Genomic DNA, 18,131 nt, shown 5'->3' on the forward strand with positions numbered 1-18,131 from the left:
GAAGTATGCTTGGGGTCATTGTCCATTTGGAAGACCCATTTGCGACCAAGCTTTAACTTCCTGACTGATTTCTTGAGATGTTGCTTCAATATATCCACATAATTTTCCTCCCTCATGATGCCATCTATTTTGTGAAGTGAACCAGTCCCTCCTGCAGCAAAGCACCCTCACAACATGATGCTGCCATGCCCGTGCTTCACGGTTGGGATGTTTTTCGGCTTGCAAGCCTCCCCTTTTTTCCTCCAAACATAACGATAGTCATTATGGCCAAACTGTTCTATTTCTGTTTCATCAGACCAGAGGACATTTCTCCAAAAGTACGATCTTTGTCCCCATGTGCAGTTGCAAACTGTAGTCTGGCTTTTTTATGGCGGTTTTGGGAGCAGTGGCTTCTTCCTTGTTAGGCGGCCTTTCAGGTTATGTTGATATAGAACTCGTTTTACTGTGGATATAGATACTTTTGTACCTGTTTCCTCCAGCATCTTCACAAGGTCCTTTGCTGTTCTGGGACTGATTTGCACTTTTCCTTCCAAATTACGTTCATCTCTAAGAAACAGAATGCGTCTCCTTCCTGAGCTGTATGACGGCTGTGTGGTCCCATGGTGTTTATACTTGCGTACTATTGTTTGTACAGATGACTGTGGTACCTTCAGGCATTTGGAAATTGCACCCAAGGATGAACCAGACTTGTGGAGGTCCACAATTTTCTTCTGAGGTCTTGGCTGATTTCTTTAGATTTTTCCATGATTTCAAGCAAAGAGGCACTGAGTTTGAAGGTAGGCCTTGAAATACATCCACAGGTACACCTCCAATTGACTCAAATTATGTCAATTAGCCTATCAGAAGCTTCTAAAGCCATGACATCATTTTCTGGAATTTTCCAAGCTGTTTAAAGGCACAGTCAACTTAGTGTACGTCAACTTCTGACCCACTGGAATTGTGATACAGTGAATGATAAGTGAAATACTCTTTCTGTAAACAATTGTTGGATAACTGACTTGTGTCGTGCACAAAGTAGATGTCCTAACCGACTTGCCAACACTATAGTTTGTTAACAAGAAATTTGTGGAGTGGTTGAAAAAGGACTTTACTTCAGTATAATGGTTATTATATGAATATTTGCGCATAAAGACGTTTCCACCTCTATTTCACACATAATAGATTTTACAGACACAAAAAGATCCCACCATCTCTTTGCCCAAACGAGAAAACCCTAGTGTCAGCCCCGCCTCCATAGCCATCTTTCGTCCAGGACAGTTATGTGTTTCCTACCAGAGTCCGTAGTAGAATAGTTTTAACCCCCTTAAATGCTTAGATGGAAACCTGGTTATAGGAAGCAAATAATTCCTCAGTAAAGCATCCATCAGCAGAGTCAGTGCTCGTGCTGTTTCCTCTTTGTGGTCAGGAATGAGAAATGCAACGCCATGCCAATTCAGCTGTAAATAGACGGTATATTCATGTTTTCCTCTGTAAATATACAGTATATTCATGTTTTCCTCTGTCTCAGGAATGAGAAATGCAATACCATGCCAATTCAACTGTAAATATACAGTATATTCATGTTTTCCTCTGTCTCAGGAATGAGAACTGCAATGCCATGCCAATTCAACTGTAAATATACAGTATATTCATGTTTTCCTCTGTCTCAGGAATGAGAAATGCAATGCCATGCCAATTCAACTGTAAATATACAGTATATTCATGTTTTCCTCTGTCTCAGGAATGAGAACTGCAATGCCATGCCAATTCAACTGTAAATATACAGTATATTCATGTTTTCCTCTGTCTCAGGAATGAGAAATGCAATGCCAACTACACTACAGACTTCATCTTCGCCCTCTACTCTGAGGAGGGCAAGGGTGTCTTCGACTGCCGCAAGAACATCCTGGGACACATGCAACAGGTCAGTTAACAGTCTGCTCACAAATGGCACCCTATTCCCTTTATAGTGCACTACTTTTGACCAGGGCTGTGTTCAAAGAAGTGCTCTATGTAGGAAATATGTGCCATTTAGGATGTAACCAGTTTCAATTAATTACAAGAGTGCTCCTAATTGGGGTTAATTCCATTTCAAGTAATTCAGTTGAGAAAGTAATATGAAATTCCCATTCCAATTTTCCCTTATTACTTATAAAGCTCAATCAGAACATGAAGTGCATAGACTTTAGTTGAGTAATCCAACCTCAACTCTCCCCTCCCCTGTCCTCTACTCTCCCCTCCCCTGTCCTCTACTCTCCCATCTCCCCCTCTAACTCTCCCCTCTCCCCCTCTAACTCTCCACTCCCCTGTACTCCACTCTCCCCTCTCCCTCTCTCCCCTCTCCCCCTCTAACTCTCCCCTCCTCTGTCCTCTACTCTCCCCTCTCCCCCTCTAACTCTCCCCTCCCCTGTCCTCTACTCTCCCCTCTCCCCCTCTAACTCTCCCCTCCCCTGTCCTCTACTCTCCCCCTCTAACTCTCCACTCCCCTGTACTCCACTCTCCCCTCTCCCCCTCTAACTCTCCCCTTCCCTGTCCTCTACTCTCCCCTCTCCCCCTCTAACTCTCCCCTCCCCTGTCCTATACTCTCCCCTCTCCCCCTCTAACTCTCCCCTCTCCCCCTCTAACTCTCCACTCCCCTGTACTCCACTCTCCCCTCTCCCTCTCTCCCCATCTAACTCTCCCCTCCCCTGTCCTCTACTCTCCCCTCCCCTGTCCTCTACTCTCCCCTCTCCCCCTCTAACTCTCCCCTCCCCTGTCCTCTACTCTCCCCTCTCCCCCTCTAACTCAACTCTCCCCTCCCCTGTCCTCTACTCTCCCCCCTCCCCCTCTAACTTTCCCCTCCCCTGTCCTCTACTCTCCCCTCTCCCCCTCTAACTCTCCCCTCCCCTGTCCTCTACTCTCCCCTCTCCCCCTTTAACTCTCCACTCCACTGTACTCCACTCTCCCCTCTCCCTCTCTCCCCTCTCCCCATCTAACTCTCCCCTCCCCTGTCCTCTACTCTCCCCTCTCCCCCTCTAACTCTCCCCTCTCCCCCTCTAACTCTCCCCTCCCCTGTCCTCTACCTCTCCCCTCTCCCCCTCTAACTCTCCCCTCCCCTGTCCTCTACTCTCCCCTCTCCCCCTCTAACTCTCCCCTCCCCTGTCCTCTACCTCTCCCCTCTCCCACTCTAACTCTCCACTCCCCTGTACTCCACCCTCCCCCTCCCTCTCTCTCCATCTAACTCTCCCCCCTTGTCCTCCACTCTCCCCTCTCCCCCTTTAACTCTCCCCTCCCCTGTCCTCTCCTCTCCCCCTCTAACTCTCCCTTCTTTCCTCCCCTCTCTCCCCCCCACCTTTGTCCTGTTCCCTCTCCCCCTTTAACTCTCCCCTCCCCTGTCCTCCCCTCTCCCCCTCTAACTCTCCCTTCTTTCCTCCCCTCTCTTTCCCCCCCCACCTTTGTCCTATTCACTCTCCCCAGGGTGGAACCCCGACACCTTTCGACAGGAACTTTGGTACAAAGATGGGCTCCAAGGCTGTTCTGTGGCTCACAGAGAAACTCAAGGAGGTGTACAGACATGGTAAGACAGGCTGTGGGGTGTCACCATGAAAAGATACTGAGATAAAGGAATGAGAGTGCTGCACCCAAATACACATCGTTTTCAAGCCTTGGCCTCATGCATGTCAACATCAGAAGCCTCCTCCCTAAGTTTGCCTTACTCACCGCTTTAGCACACTCTGCCAACCCTGATGTCCTTGCCGTGTCCGAATCCTGGCTTAGGAAGGCCACCAAAAACTCTGAGATTTCCATACCCAACTATAACACTTTCCGTCAAGATAGAACTGCCAAAGGGGGAGGAGTTGCAATCTACTGCAGAGATAGCCTGCAAAGTTCTGTCATACTTTCCAGGTCTATGCCCAAACAGTTCGAACTTCTAATTTTAAAAATTAATCTCTCCAGAAATAAGTCTCTCACTGTTGCCGCCTGCCACCGACCCCCCTCAGCTCCCAGCTGTGCCCTGGACACCATCTGTGAATTGATCGCTCCCCATCTAGCTTCAGAGTTTGTCCTGTTAGGTGACCTAAACTGGGATATGCTTAACACCCCGGCAGTCCTACAATCTAAGCTTGATGCCCTCAATCTCACACAAATCATCAAGGAACCCACCAGGTACAACCCTAAATCCGTAAACATGGGCACCCTAATAGACATTATCCTGACCAACTTGCCCTCAAAATACACCTCTGCTGTCTTCAATCAAGATCTCAGCGATCACTGCCTCATTGCCTGTATCCGCCACGGGTCCGCGGTCAAACGACCACCCCTCATCACTGTCAAACGCTCCCTAAAACACTTCTGCGAGCAGGCCTTTCTAATCGACCTGGCCCGGGTACCCTGGAAGGATATTGACCTCATCCCGTCAGTTGAGGATGCCTGGTCATTCTTTAAAAGTTACTTCCTCACCATATTAGACAAGCATGCTCCGTTCAAAAAATGCAGAACCAAGAACAGATATAGCCCTTGGTTCACTCCAGACCTGACTGCCCTCGACCAGCACAAAAACATCCTGTGGCGAACTGCAATAGCATCGAAGAGCCCCCGCGATATGCAACTGTTCAGGGAAGTCAGGAACCAATACACGCAGTCAGTCAGGAAAGCAAAGGCCAGCTTTTTCAAGCAGAAATTTGCATCCTGTAGCTCTAACTCCAAAAAGTTCTGGGATACTGTAAAGTCCATGGAAAACAAGAGCACCTCCTCCCAGCTGCCCACTGCACTGAGGCTAGGTAACACGGTCACCACTGATAAGTCCGTGATAATCGAAAACTTCAACAAACATTTCTCAATGGCTGGCCATGCCTTCCTCCTGGCGACTCCAACCTTGGCCAACAGCCCCGCCCCCCCCTCAGCTACTCGCCCAAGCCTCCCCAGCTTCTCCTTTACCCATATCCAGATAGCAGATGTTCTGAAAGAGCTGGAAAACCTGGACCCATACAAATCAGCTGGGCTTGACAATCTGGACCCCCTATTTCTGAAACTGTCCGCCGCCATTGTCGCACCCCCTATTACCAGCCTGTTCAACCTCTCCTTCGTATCATCTGAGATCCCCAAGGATTGGAAAGCTGCCGCGGTCATCCCCCTCTTCAAAGGGGGAGACACCCTGGACCCAAACTGTTACAGACCTATATCCATCCTGCCCTGCCTAGCTAAGGTCTTCGAAAGCCAAGTCAACAAACAGATCACTGACCATCTCGAATCCCACCGTACCTTCTCCGCTGTGCAATCCGGTTTCCGAGCCGGTCACGGGTGCACCTCAGCCACGCTCAAGGTACTAAACGATATCATAACCGCCATCGATAAAAGACATTACTGTGCAGCCGTCTTCATCGACCTGGCCAAGGCTTTCGACTCTGTCAATCACCATATTCTTATCGGCAGACTCGATAGCCTCGGTTTTTCTAATGACTGCCTTGCCTGGTTCACCAACTACTTTGCAGACAGAGTTCAGTGTGTCAAATCGGAGGGCATGTTGTCCGGTCCTCTGGCAGTCTCTATGGGGGTACCACAGGGTTCAATTCTCGGGCCGACTCTTTTCTCTGTATACATCAATGATGTTGCTCTTGCTGCGGGCGATTCCCTGATCCACCTCTACGCAGACGACACCATTCTGTATACTTCCGGCCCTTCCCTGGACACTGTGCTATCTAACCTCCAAACGAGCTTCAATGCCATACAACACTCCTTCCGTGGCCTCCAACTGCTCTTAAACGCTAGTAAAACCAAATGCATGCTTTTCAACCGTTCGCTGCCTGCACCCGCACGCCCGACTAGCATCACCACCCTGGACGGTTCCGACCTAGAATATGTGGACATCTATAAGTACCTAGGTGTCTGGCTAGACTGCAAACTCTCCTTCCAGACTCATATCAAACATCTCCAATCCAAAATCAAATCTAGAGTCGGCTTTCTATTCCGCAACAAAGCCTCCTTCACTCACGCCGCAAAACTTACCCTTGTAAAACTGACTATCCTACCGATCCTCGACTTCGGTGATGTCATCTACAAAATAGCTTCCAATACTCTACTCAGCAAACTGGATGCAGTTTATCACAGTGCCATCCGTTTTGTTACTAAAGCACCTTATACGACCCACCACTGCGACCTGTATGCCCTAGTCGGCTGGCCCTCGCTACATGTTCGTTGTCAGACCCACTGGCTCCAGGTCATCTACAAGGCTATGCTAGGTAAAGTGCCGCCTTATCTCAGTTCACTGGTCACGATGGCTACACCCACCCGTAGCACGCGCTCCAGCAGGTGTATCTCACTGATCATCCCTAAAGCCAAAACCTCATTTGGACGCCTTTCCTTCCAGTTCTCTGCTGCCTGCGACTGGAACGAATTGCAAAAATCTCTGAAGTTGGAGACTTTTATCTCCCTCAACAACTTTAAAAATCTGCTATCCGAGCAGCTAACCGATCGCTGCAGCTGTACATAGTCCATCTGTAAACTACCCACCCAATTTACCTACCTCACCCCCATACTGCTTTTATTTATTTACTTTTCTGCTCTTTTGCACACCAGTATCTCTTCTTGCACATGATCATCTGATGATTTATCACTCCAGTGTTAATCTGCTAAATTGTAATTATTCGATTTATTGCCTACCTCATGCCTTTTGCACACATTGTATATAGATTCTCTTTTTTCTACCATGTTATTGACTTGTTTATTGTTTACTCCATGTGTAACTCTGTGTTGTTGTCTGTTCACACTGCTATGCTTTATCTTGGCCAGGTCGCAGTTGCAAATGAGAACTTGTTCTACATGGAACCAAAAAGAGTTCTACCTGGAACCAAAAAGAGTTCTACCTGGAACCAAAAAGGGTTCTTCAAAGGGTTCTACCCTGGGGACAGCCAAATAACTGTTTTAGGTTCTAGACAGAACTTTTTCTTCCAAGAGTCTAGTTTTTACCTGCTGATACCAGTTGTTAGTTTGTCTCATTGAGTGTAACGCTATATGACTCCATCTGTCACCCTGCCTTCTCTCTCCTCCAGGTCGTATCTTCGCTAACACCCCAGACTCTGCCTGTGTGCTGGGCATGAGGAAGAGAGCACTGACCTTCCAGCCGTTGGCTGAGCTTAATGAACAGACAGACTTCGAGTAAGATCCTTTCATCCGCAGAGATTTCTTCTTAGAAACTCAAGGCACTATGACGCTAAAACACGAGAGTGGCATTTGCTGACTGTTGCTCACTCTCCTCAACATTAATTGAGTCATACTTTAAAACACTGTTCATACTGATCCACAGTTCAAGTGGATATTGTGAGTGCATATCCCTCAGCTAATATCTGTTTTGAAAAGGAACATTCCCTCTTCTCTTTCTGACTACATCGCTGTTTTCACATTATGTATGTAGACATAATGGTATGTAATGAATAAAAGGTAAAAAGGTGGTGAAGATTCCCTTTAAAATCCCTCTACCCCCCTCTGCTGTCATGTCCAGGCACCGCATCCCCAAGACATCGTGGTGGCTGAAGCTGAGGCCAATCATGAAGATCTTGGCTAAATACAACATCAGTCTGGACACATCTGAGCATGCCCACATGGAACATGTGATCAAGAAGAGGGTGTCGATGCCTGCACCACTGATGAAGAAGCAAAAAGAAGAGGTAGAGGAGGAAGAAGAATAGGGGGAAGAGGAGGAGGAGGGAGAAGAAGAGGAAGAAGAGTAATTTATTTTTGTTTCAAATATGTGTGTTTTACATGTATGTTTCTGGATTAATTAATCATCTGAACCAGAGTTACATTATTTTGTGCCCGTTGTTTCCTTTCTGATCTCCTTGGTCTTCTCAACAATTTCTCCTCACGCACTCTGTCTTCACGTCTCAATCAGTTAACTCGGTGGGCTGCCCTGCACTGGGAGACAGTTTTGCCTTTCGTCAAGAATTAAACACATGTTACTATTTTGACTCTTGTGATTTATTTATCCATGGTTTACAGTATTTTAATGCTTTTCCTCTCCAATAAAACAATAGTGCAATATAATGACATTAGAATCAGAGCATAATCTTAAAAAATAGGTTCAATGTTTTATGTGGAGTATTGGCTGGTGGCCGCCTTGCGAAATAGAGAACTCACTCAGCATTCAGAAGCTAAATGTGATGATATGCAAAGGAGGGACCCACCCAAAGTTGCATGTGTTCTCACATCTCAACCAAACTTGTCAAAGAGGGACCTCTCCATCAGACAGACAACCTAACCTCAGGATTCCTTCTCCCTCCTACTTCTACTGTTACCTTGTTACTGTATCTTTACATTCATTACCTTTAGGATGTACTCTGTTGTACGGACCCGGCCTCAATGTTCACTTCACTTGGGACGTCCCTGATGTAACTAGCCTGTCTTGCAGAAGGACATTCCAGAACTGAGAGACAGAGAAGTGGATGTGTTGGTGCCATCCAGGTTTGTCAACCATTTTTACAACTTAAAGTGCAACTCATGTCCGAATCCAGCCGACTAAAAGTCACAAGGACACTACTGTAACCCAACTCTTTATCATCGAACTCGTGAAACCTCAAGAGCAGGTGACAGACCTGTCATACTAATGGGCCTGCTCAGAAGCTCTCAGGTATGTGATTGTAACATGTCTGTCAAACTTTTCAATTGTTCTTAGCTGAAGAAAACTTGTGCTCACTGGTCAAATCGTGTTGGTTAGAAGTAGGAAACAATATAACTGGCTGCTTTGTATATATATATATTGCTAACACTTAAGAGTGTCTTTGGGACTGTTTTCATATATTTTTGAAAAGTGTATATCTTTTGAAAAAGTACATTAAACAATCAACATTAATGCATCTCATGCTGAGTAGCATTGATCACTCATCTGAAACAGTGTGGTGACCCTGTCTCTGTGAAGAGGAACTGAAACTACAATAACAAGAGTGTGGAACTGTTGGAGGCAACACCTCGCTCTCTCTCTCTACCTCTCTCTCTCGCTCTATCTCTACCTCTCTCTCTGTCTCGCTCTCTCTGTCTCTCTCTGTCGGTCTCTCTCTCTCAATTCAATTCAAGGGGCTTTATTGACATGGGAAACATATGTTTACATTGCCAAAGCAAGTGAAATATATAATACATACAAAATGAACAGTAAACATTACACACACAAGATCCAAAAGAATAAAGACATTTCAAATGTCATATTATGGATTATTTACAGTGTTGTAACGGTGTGCAAATAGTTAACGTACAAAGGGTAAAATAAATAAACATAAATATGGGTTGTATTTACAATAGTGTTTGTTCTTCACTGGTTGCCCTTTCCTTGTGGAAACAGGTCACAAATCTTGCTGCTGTGATTGCACACTGTGGTCTTTCACCTAGTAGATATGGGAGTTTATCAAATTTGGATTTGTTTTCGAATTCTTTGTGACTCTGTGTAATCTGAGGGGAGTACAGTGCATTCGGAAGATATTTTAAACATTTCCCTACATAAATAGATAAACAAAACAAATGGTCTGAGAGTCCTTTAGGTGCCGTTTGTCAAACTCCAAGCGGGCTGTAATGTTTTTTTTTACTGAAGAGTGGCTTCCATCTGGCCACTCTACCATAAAGGCCTGATTGGTGGAGTGCTGCAGAGATGGTTGTCCTTCTGGAAGGTTCTCCCATCTCCACAGAGAAACTCTGGAGCTCTGTCAGAGTGACCATCAGGTTCCCTGACCAATGCCCTTCTCCCCGATTGCTCAGGAAGAGTCTTGGTGATTCCAAACTTCTTCCATTTAAGAATGATGGAGGCCACTGTGTTCTTGGGAACCTTCAATGCTACAGAAATGTTTTGGTACCCTTCACCAGATCTGTGCCTCGACACAATCTTGTCTCAGAGCTCTATGGACAATTCCTTCGACCTCACGGCTTGGTTTTTGCTCTGACATGCACTGTCAACTGTGGGACTTTATATAGGCAGGTGTGTGCCTTTCCAAATCATGTCCAATCGATTGAATTTACCACAGGTGGCCTCTTATCAAGTTGTAGAAACATCTCAAGGATGATCATTGGAAACAGGATGCACCTGAGCTCAATTTCGAGTCTCATAACAATTGGTCTGAATACTTGTGTAAATATGATATATATATTATTTTTTTATACATTTGCAAAAATGTCTCCAGTTTTGTGGATTGGGGTGATCAGTCCTTGGTTCCAAATATTGGGGAAGATGCCAGAGTTGAGGATGATGTTAAAAAGTTTAAGTATAGCCAATTGGAATTTGTGGTATGTTTATTTCATTATTTCATTAAGGATACCATCAACACCACAACCCGTTTAGGGTTAGAGGGTTTGTATTTTGTCCTGTAGTTCATTCAATGTAATTGGAGAATCCAGTGGGTTCTGGTTGTCTTTAATAGTTGATTCTAATATTTGTATTTGATCATGTATATGTATATGTTTTTGTTCTTTGTTATTGAGCCAAAAAGATTTTAGATAACTCTTCGCGTTGTTGTTTAGTGTGATACCATTTTCTCTCGCTCTCTCGAGAGAGAGTCTGTCTCTCTGTCTCTTTTTCAATTCAATTTCAATTTAATGGGCTTTGTTGGCATAGGAAACATATTTTTACATTGCCAAATCAAGTGAAATAGATAATAAACAATAAAATGTCTCTCTCTCTCTCTCTCTCTCTGTGGGCAGACAATGAGAAAGGTGTGGCTGACTGTGGTGGTTCTTCTGATATACTTCACTGAGCAGAGAGGATCTATGGGTAAGTGGCGATGCACATAGCTAATGAAGAACCCATCCTCTGAAAGGGTGTGTTTTTCACAGACAGACTGCATGCCTCTGTGTCCATGTGTGTATGCTCTCTAGGCCTGGATGGAAGATGCCTGTCTAAGCCCACCTGCACTGAGTGTCTGAGAAGCCTTGGCTGTGCCTGGTGTAAACAGAAGGTATTTCAATCTGTTATTGTTCTTTACATTTGTTGAGAACATTCTACCAGGCTTTGAACTACTTTGGTGTGGGTTACACTCAAAACAAACCTCCATAGCAATAACATACTTATATACAGTATGTATCAACAATATTCATATTAGTCCACAGATCCTTTACACCCCTCTCTATTCAAGCAGAAACTTTCAAGCCGTCTGTCAAAGTTGTGTTCTGTTGACCTCTGACCTGCAGGGTTTCCTGGCGCAAGGGGAGCCAAACGAGCGTCGCTGTGACAGGGAGGAGGCTCTGAGAAAGAGACACTGCTCTGACGGACAGGTCCTGAACCCCCAGCCTGCAATACGTAGCAGGGCAGAGGAGCCAATGGGGACCGTGGTCCAGCTAGAGCCACAGAACCTCCACCTTAAGCTAAGAGTCGGTGAGGCCTTAGGATTTACACGGATGGACGCACGGAAGCCAGGAAGGCACACTCTTAGAGTCGGTACACTCTTAGAAAAAAGGTTTCCAAAATGGTTCTGCGGCTGTTCCCATAGGAGAACCCTTTTTGGTTACAGATAGAACTAATTTAGGTACCATGTAGAACCCTCCATGGAAAGGTTTATACAAGGAACCCAAATAGGTTCTACCTGGAACCAAAAGGGGTTCTTCAAAGGGTTCTGCTATGGGGACAGCTGAAGAACTATTTTTGGTTCTAGATAGCAAAAAAAAATCCTAAAAGAGTTGGGACTGAGGACTCACACACACGCAGGCACACACGCAGACACGCAGACACACACACGCACGCACGCACGCACACACACACACACACACACACCTTAGTCGGTAAAGACTGTAGACAGCGGACAAAACAGGTTGAAATGAGGTCATTACAACAAGAGAACAACCAGTTCTGGTGAGAATTTAAACTTCTACACATTGTCCCCACTGATTGGTTCACTGATTATTATAGGGAAATCAGTGTACATTTTACTTTGCAAGTATATCTTATCTTAGACTAATATTACTATCTCATGCAATATGATAGTGATTGTTGATAGCCCAAGGCCTAAGTAAGTACAAAATATGTTATGTTTGATCAATGCTCCTTTGATCAATCACATGCACATTTGATGGTTGAATAAATCAATTATTCTCATCACTTTTCCTCTTATTACCCTCTTCTGTTTAAATCCCAGGCATGCCCCAGTCATTTGAGGTGAGGTTCAGGCGTGCAGAGGGTTATCCCATAGACCTGTACTACCTGATGGACCTGTCTTTCTCCATGAAAGATGACCTGGAGAATGTTAGGAACCTGGGACTGGAGGTGGTCACTGCCATGAAGAACATCACCAGTGCTGTCAGGATAGGTGAGTGTCACTGTCCAGCCATTATGGGGCTATGGAAGGTGTTGCTCTCAAACTTATTGTGTCTGTGCATCTCAGCTCCATCACTTTACATCAACCTGTAAGATTATATGACCCTTGAACAGAGCATACAATTCGCCCATCAGCCCAACTCAACCAGTTCATGCAGAGAAAAGTTTGCCCACTTTACCGTGATGATTTGAACTGAAAGTTCATGCCTGATCCGATCGGAACCTGTTGACAATCCCTGTCAGGTTCAGGTTAATCTCATCCATCATCCGGCTGCAGCAGTCTATCCTGGCGATGAGGTTCACACTTGGGGTCAAAACTCTAGCCCTCATAGTGTTTCTCTATCTCCCTCAGGCTTTGGTTCCTTTGTGGATAAGGTGGTGGACCCCTACGTCAGTACAGTGGAGGCCAAACTGGCCAACCCATGCAAAGAGGGGTACAAGGGCCCCTGCCAGCCTGCCTTCAGCTTCAAACATGTACTGAAGCTCACTGAGGACGTTGAAGAGTTTGAGAGGAAGGTGAGCCAGCAGAGTTATTTACGACTTTGAATTCCTTGTAGAACATCACTTCTAACTCCAGTCTTATTCTTCTTCTTTTTGTCTTGTTTTCCTTCTTCTTCTGTCCTGCGCCATTGGTTCAAGGTATTGCCATGTCAATCCTTTATTAATTTCCTGTTCTGTGTCACGCATTTAGGTGAGCAAGCAGAGCATCTCCAGTAACCTAGACGGCCCAGAGTCAGGCTTTGACGCCATCATGCAGGTGGCTGTCTGTCAGGTAAGAACAAATGGTTGACTGGTGTTTCAATAGAACCCAGAACTGTATTTTGAAAATAGAGTGAGAGAGAAAACCGTGGAAAAGAACAGCAAATAAGAAGCTTCATTGAGCCTTTCTGCACTGGCCTGGCCTAAGTATATCTCATCACATAGAACAGCATACTGTACATAAAGTCAAATAAAATAAAATCGAATTTTATTTGTCACATGCGCCGAATACAACAGGTGTAGTAGACCTTACAGTGAAATGCTTACTTACAAGACCTTAACCAACAATGCAGTTTTAAGAAAAACTTTAAAAATAGTAAGAGATAAGAAAAACAAGTAATTAAAGAGCAGCAGTAAATAACAATAGCGGGGCTATGTACAGGGGGTACCATTACAGAGTCAATGTGCGGGGGCACCGGTTAGTCAAGGTAATTGTGGTAATTATGTACATGCATAATGTACATAGGGTTATTAAAGTGGCTATGCGTAGATAATAACAGACAGTAGCAGCGACGTATGGGGGGGGGGGGGGGGGTGCAAATAGTCTGGGTAGCCATTTGATTAGCTGTTCAGGAGTCTTATGGCTTGGGGGTAGAAGCGGTACAGCTCGCCGTGCGGTAGCAAAGAGAACAATCTGACTAGGGTGGCAGGAGTCTTTCACAATTTTTAGGGCCTTCCTCTGACACCACCTGGTATAGAGGTCCTGGATGGCAGGAAGCTTGGCCCCAGTGATGTACTGGGCCATACGCTCTACCCTCTGTAGTGCCTTGCGGTCGGAGGCCGAGCAGTTGCCATACCAGGCAGTGATGCAACCCGTCAGGATGCACTCGATGGTGCAGCTGTAAAAACCTTTTGAGGATCTGAGGACCCATGCCAAATCTTTTCAGTCTCCTGGGGGGGAATATGTTTTGCCGTGCCCTCTTCACGACTGTCTTGGTGTGATTGGACCATTTTAGTTTGTTGGTGATGTGGACGCCAAGGAACTTGAAGCTCGCAACCTGCTCCACTACAGCCCCGTCCTCCTTTTCCTGTAGTCCACGATCATCTCCTTAGTCTTGATCACGTTGAGGGAGAGGTTGTTGTTGTCCTTGCACCACACGGTCCCTACCACACGGTCCTCCCTATAAGCTGTCTCATCATTGTCGGTGATCAGGCCTACCACTGTTGTGTCATCAGCAAACTTAATGATGGTGTTGGAGTTGTGCCTGGCCGTGCAGTCATGAGTGAACAGGGAGTACAGGAGAGGACTGAGCACGCACCCCTGAGGGGCCCCCTTGTTGAGGATCAGCGTGGCGGATGTGTTTCCTACCCTTACCTCATTGTTTCTATATACTGTAATATTGTATGTACTGTATATGTAGTTTAAAACCCTCCACCCAACCCGTCTGTAGGATGACATTGGCTGGGGTAATGTAACTCGTATCCTGGTCTACACTTCAGACGACACCTTCCACCTGGCAGGTGATGGGAAGCTTGCTGGGATCTACCATCCTAACGACGGGAAATGCCACCTGAATAGCAATGGGCTCTATAATAAGGACACCGTTTATGTGAGTGAACCCTATGTCCATCCCTAGGAAGCTATCTCTTCTCACAAACCAACCTCCACACAAATGTATTTTAGGACTATCCCTCAGTTGGACACCTATCTCAGGTCCTATCAGCCAATAACATCAGGCTGATCTTTGCAGTGACAGACCAGCACATTCAAAACTATGAGGTAAGGAATTCAGTTACTGAAGACTTGAGTTAGCTTCCTTAGCCAATGTCTAAAACTTTTGGTTACGGTGTGCCCTAATGAACATGACCCTCAAACTCCTTTTCTGAACCCCCATCCCAGGCACTCAGTGAGATGATCCCCCAGTCGATGGTGGGCCTCCTGGAGGATGACTCCAGCAACGTTGTTGAGCTCATCTCTGAGGCCTGCAACGTGAGTCTATTTATACCTACTGCACAAACCCAACTATGGCATTTCAGTTGTACTGAAAGGTTCATGATGACCTCCTCCACTGATGTCCTTCTCAGAACCTATCGTCCTACATCGTCCTGGAGCACCGTGACGTCCCACCAGGCCTGGGGGTCTCCTACAGCTCCCACTGTGGTGATGACAGGCTAGCTCAGGGGCAGGACAGAGGGGAGTGCAGTGATGTCAGAATCAATCAACAGGTAAAGCAACTGGCAGGTTAAATACTGTGGCAGTAGCAACGTCCTCTAATAATGCCCAGTGAACTGTATACTCAAAAAGCACCGCCAATACACTGACTCAGAAAAGCCAAGATATAATTCTAGGTTTGCACTTAGTCATCCACTACAGTTAACAAAAATGTGGTACAGCATGTGGTGACCCAGGGGACCGATAATCAGACAAATAAAAAACTGCTTTTCTATTTATCATTCTACTGTATAGGTCAATTTCACAGTTACTGTGACCAGCTCGAGCTGTCTGTCCAAGACAGAGTCTTTCATCATCAAAGTGCAGGGTATCAATGAAGAGCTGAGGGTTACCGTGGAGACGCTGTGTGACTGTGACTGTCAGGACTCCGAGGAACAGTCATCCCAGTGTCATGGCAATGGAACATTCCACTGTGGTATCTGTAGGTAGGTAGTGGCACTCAACTTACAGCCATGTTGATTTTCACTATCTTCAGCATCAAGTTGTGTATTGAAGAGAGACATTTCATCATCTTGCTGCTGTATGTTGGTTGAAATTGATGTGGTGCAGACATCAGTGCTTTGTTGAAACCAATAACCTTGATCTTTGGGTCTAGGCCGGGTTACTGCAAAGGTCTTTGTGACAACTGCTGATGTAAAAGGGATTTGAGAATACATTTGACTTATATAATCACTGTGTGAAGGCCAAATGCTGAAATGCGTCTATTTTTAACAGTAAAGAAGCTTTTTTATTTAATTCCATTGTCCTCCAAGAGTTGCTGAATCTCTTCTCTACTTGACCTTGGTTGTTTTACAGCTGTGATTCAGGATACACAGGTCAGCGTTGTGAGTGTGAAACACAGCCGAACAAAGACACCAGTCTGGCCGTAGAGGCCCTGTGTTCACCTGCACAGACAAACAGCACAGGCACACCACTGTGCAGCGGCCGTGGGAGCTGTGTGTGTGGCCAATGTATCTGCTGGGGCCAACACAGGGGCCAACACTGCCAGTGTGACGACATTAGCTGCAACCGTCACAACAACATGATCTGTGGCGGTAAGGGGAAATTAGGTTTAGAATGGGGGTGTTTAAAATGTCCTTTAGAATGTGTTTATCACCTGGTTTCACAGCTTTTTCTTCTCAACCACTTCAGTTTAATATGCTGAAAATTATTATCCTATCCGGCTCGAACGAGCTGGAGAGGGTTTTTAGTACAGTCTGTATTGAGATTATTAACGCCCCTGTATGTGTTCTGTCTGTGTATATGTCTGTTCTGCAGGTAATGGGAGGTGTGACTGTGGTAACTGTGAGTGTTTCCATAACTACACAGGCCCTGCATGTGAATGCTCTACCCTCACAGATCAGTGCCAGACCAGTAACGATGGAATCTGCTCTCACCGAGGACAATGTGAATGTAATGAATGCCATTGTCACCCTGGTTTCTTTGGCAGCCACTGCACCAAGCCCCTGGCACCATGTGACACATACCGGTGAGATAAACCTGATGTACTATATATGCCACATAGCAGATGCTTTTATCCAAAGCAACTTGTATGTAATCCCAGAGGGAATAGACCCCACAACCTTGGCACTCTTACCAATAGAGCCATACAGGACATTTTATCTTCCAAATATTAGTCCATGATCATTTCAACAGGAGCAACGTATTACTTCAGCTACAGTTTTGTTTCCACACTATTACTATTAGTTGGTTGCTATATACCGGTACTGTATATTTGAGTACGACGGACTAAATAAAACATTTTCCTTTGTGCGTGTTTTAGGGCCTGTGTTGCTTGCATGTTACATGAGTCAGCCAAAAACCTGTGTCACCATCCCTGTGGCTCTGCCAAGCCTATCCGCATCAATGGGACTCAATCATTCACCTGTCAGGATGATACTGTACGTTTTAATGTGGAACTCATCATAAATACTGGTGACATCTTTGTCTACTACACAGATACTCCAAGTAAGTTGTATATTGCCAAACTGTAAATTATAGAATAACTTTATTTTCCCCATAGAGAACTTCCGTATATTAACTGAAGCCAATCCTAAGCAACACCCCTTGGTAATAAATCGTGTCTATTTTGTCTCTTGTCTTGTGGTGTCTTCCTCAATTCCTGAAAGGCGGGATTGACCCATGGATTATAAACATGGGGAAGACAGTGGTAGGAATCGTTTTACTGGGTGTGATCGTGATAATAATCTACCGGCTGATGTTAGAAGTGTTCTACCAGCGGGAGCGTAGAAGGTTCCTGAAGGATAAGGAAAATATCTGGTGGGAAGACGTGAGTATAAGAAAAGAGAGAAAGGGACAATTATAATATACACCATCCAAAAACACAGTCAAAAGTAGAAAAAGGCAGCACGAGTGTGATTCAAAGTTTTGGGAGACATTTGCTGACCCTTTGAAGGACAAAAACTATGTTGAAGGGTTGCTAGGTTGAAAAGTGTTTTTTCCTAAAAAATAATAATGTATTTATTACAGACTCAAAATCCACTGTTCCAAGAGGCCGTGACAACATTCACCCACCCCATGCATGTGTTGGAGCCAGATGCAGATTGTGCTACATCAACCTTTGGGAAAATAAAACAAATGTGATGTGGTCTATTATGGCTCAGCTGAATTGTTGTAGGAGATATGATACTTGGTGGGATTTTTATGTGGCTGAAGATTTTTGTTGTTGTTAAATGTACATGTGAAAGAACCCAATGAAAGTGGTGTTCTACTTTGAGTATGAATAGTAGCTTTCATAATCCTGCCAAAATGTTGAACATCACATCACACTCTATCCAGTGATCCTCTGATATGAAATAAATGGTTTAGAAACGTTATAGCTACTCCCCCAAAAATGTGTTGCCATTCTGTGATAAAACGTACAAATGTATTGTAGCCTACAATAAAAGTACAGTATTTCAAGAAAGAAAAGACGCTACTTGTTTGTTTATCCGTTTGTCAACCGGAAGCAGAAAACACGAA

General features: G+C 45.1%; 2 protein-coding genes across 3 annotated transcripts in view; both read left to right on the forward strand.

Moving 5' to 3' along the window:
- Positions 1-7,916, forward strand: part of LOC129829613 (ATP-dependent 6-phosphofructokinase, muscle type-like) — a 33,157-nt gene extending 25,241 nt beyond the window's left edge. The window contains exons 18-21 of the mRNA XM_055891404.1: positions 1,792-1,903; positions 3,436-3,535; positions 7,008-7,113; positions 7,457-7,916. Of these exons, the coding sequence (XP_055747379.1) occupies positions 1,792-1,903; positions 3,436-3,535; positions 7,008-7,113; positions 7,457-7,643 (505 nt within the window). The 3' untranslated portion in view covers positions 7,644-7,916. The remainder of the gene's footprint in view (positions 1-1,791; positions 1,904-3,435; positions 3,536-7,007; positions 7,114-7,456) is intronic.
- A 267-nt stretch (positions 7,917-8,183) lies between these two features.
- On the forward strand, positions 8,184-18,074 carry LOC129829615 (integrin beta-7-like). Of its 2 annotated transcripts, none has more exons than XM_055891410.1 (17): positions 8,184-8,581; positions 10,633-10,702; positions 10,807-10,886; positions 11,119-11,302; positions 12,060-12,230; positions 12,591-12,754; positions 12,930-13,010; positions 14,389-14,547; positions 14,622-14,717; positions 14,838-14,927; positions 15,023-15,163; positions 15,405-15,595; positions 15,966-16,204; positions 16,428-16,638; positions 16,933-17,117; positions 17,279-17,439; positions 17,640-18,074. In XM_055891410.1, exons 1-17 carry the CDS (start codon positions 8,558-8,560, stop codon positions 17,751-17,753), a joined length of 2,361 nt encoding a protein of 786 aa, XP_055747385.1. In that variant the 5' UTR covers positions 8,184-8,557; the 3' UTR covers positions 17,754-18,074. The 2 variants fall into 2 exon arrangements, with proteins under 2 accessions (XP_055747385.1, XP_055747386.1); XM_055891411.1 differs by having other exon boundaries at positions 8,184-8,415.
- The last annotated feature ends 57 nt before the right edge of the window (positions 18,075-18,131 follow it).

The sequence above is a fragment of the Salvelinus fontinalis genome, chromosome 31 (genome assembly GCF_029448725.1).
Source record: "Salvelinus fontinalis isolate EN_2023a chromosome 31, ASM2944872v1, whole genome shotgun sequence".
Taxonomy (NCBI): domain Eukaryota; kingdom Metazoa; phylum Chordata; class Actinopteri; order Salmoniformes; family Salmonidae; genus Salvelinus; species Salvelinus fontinalis.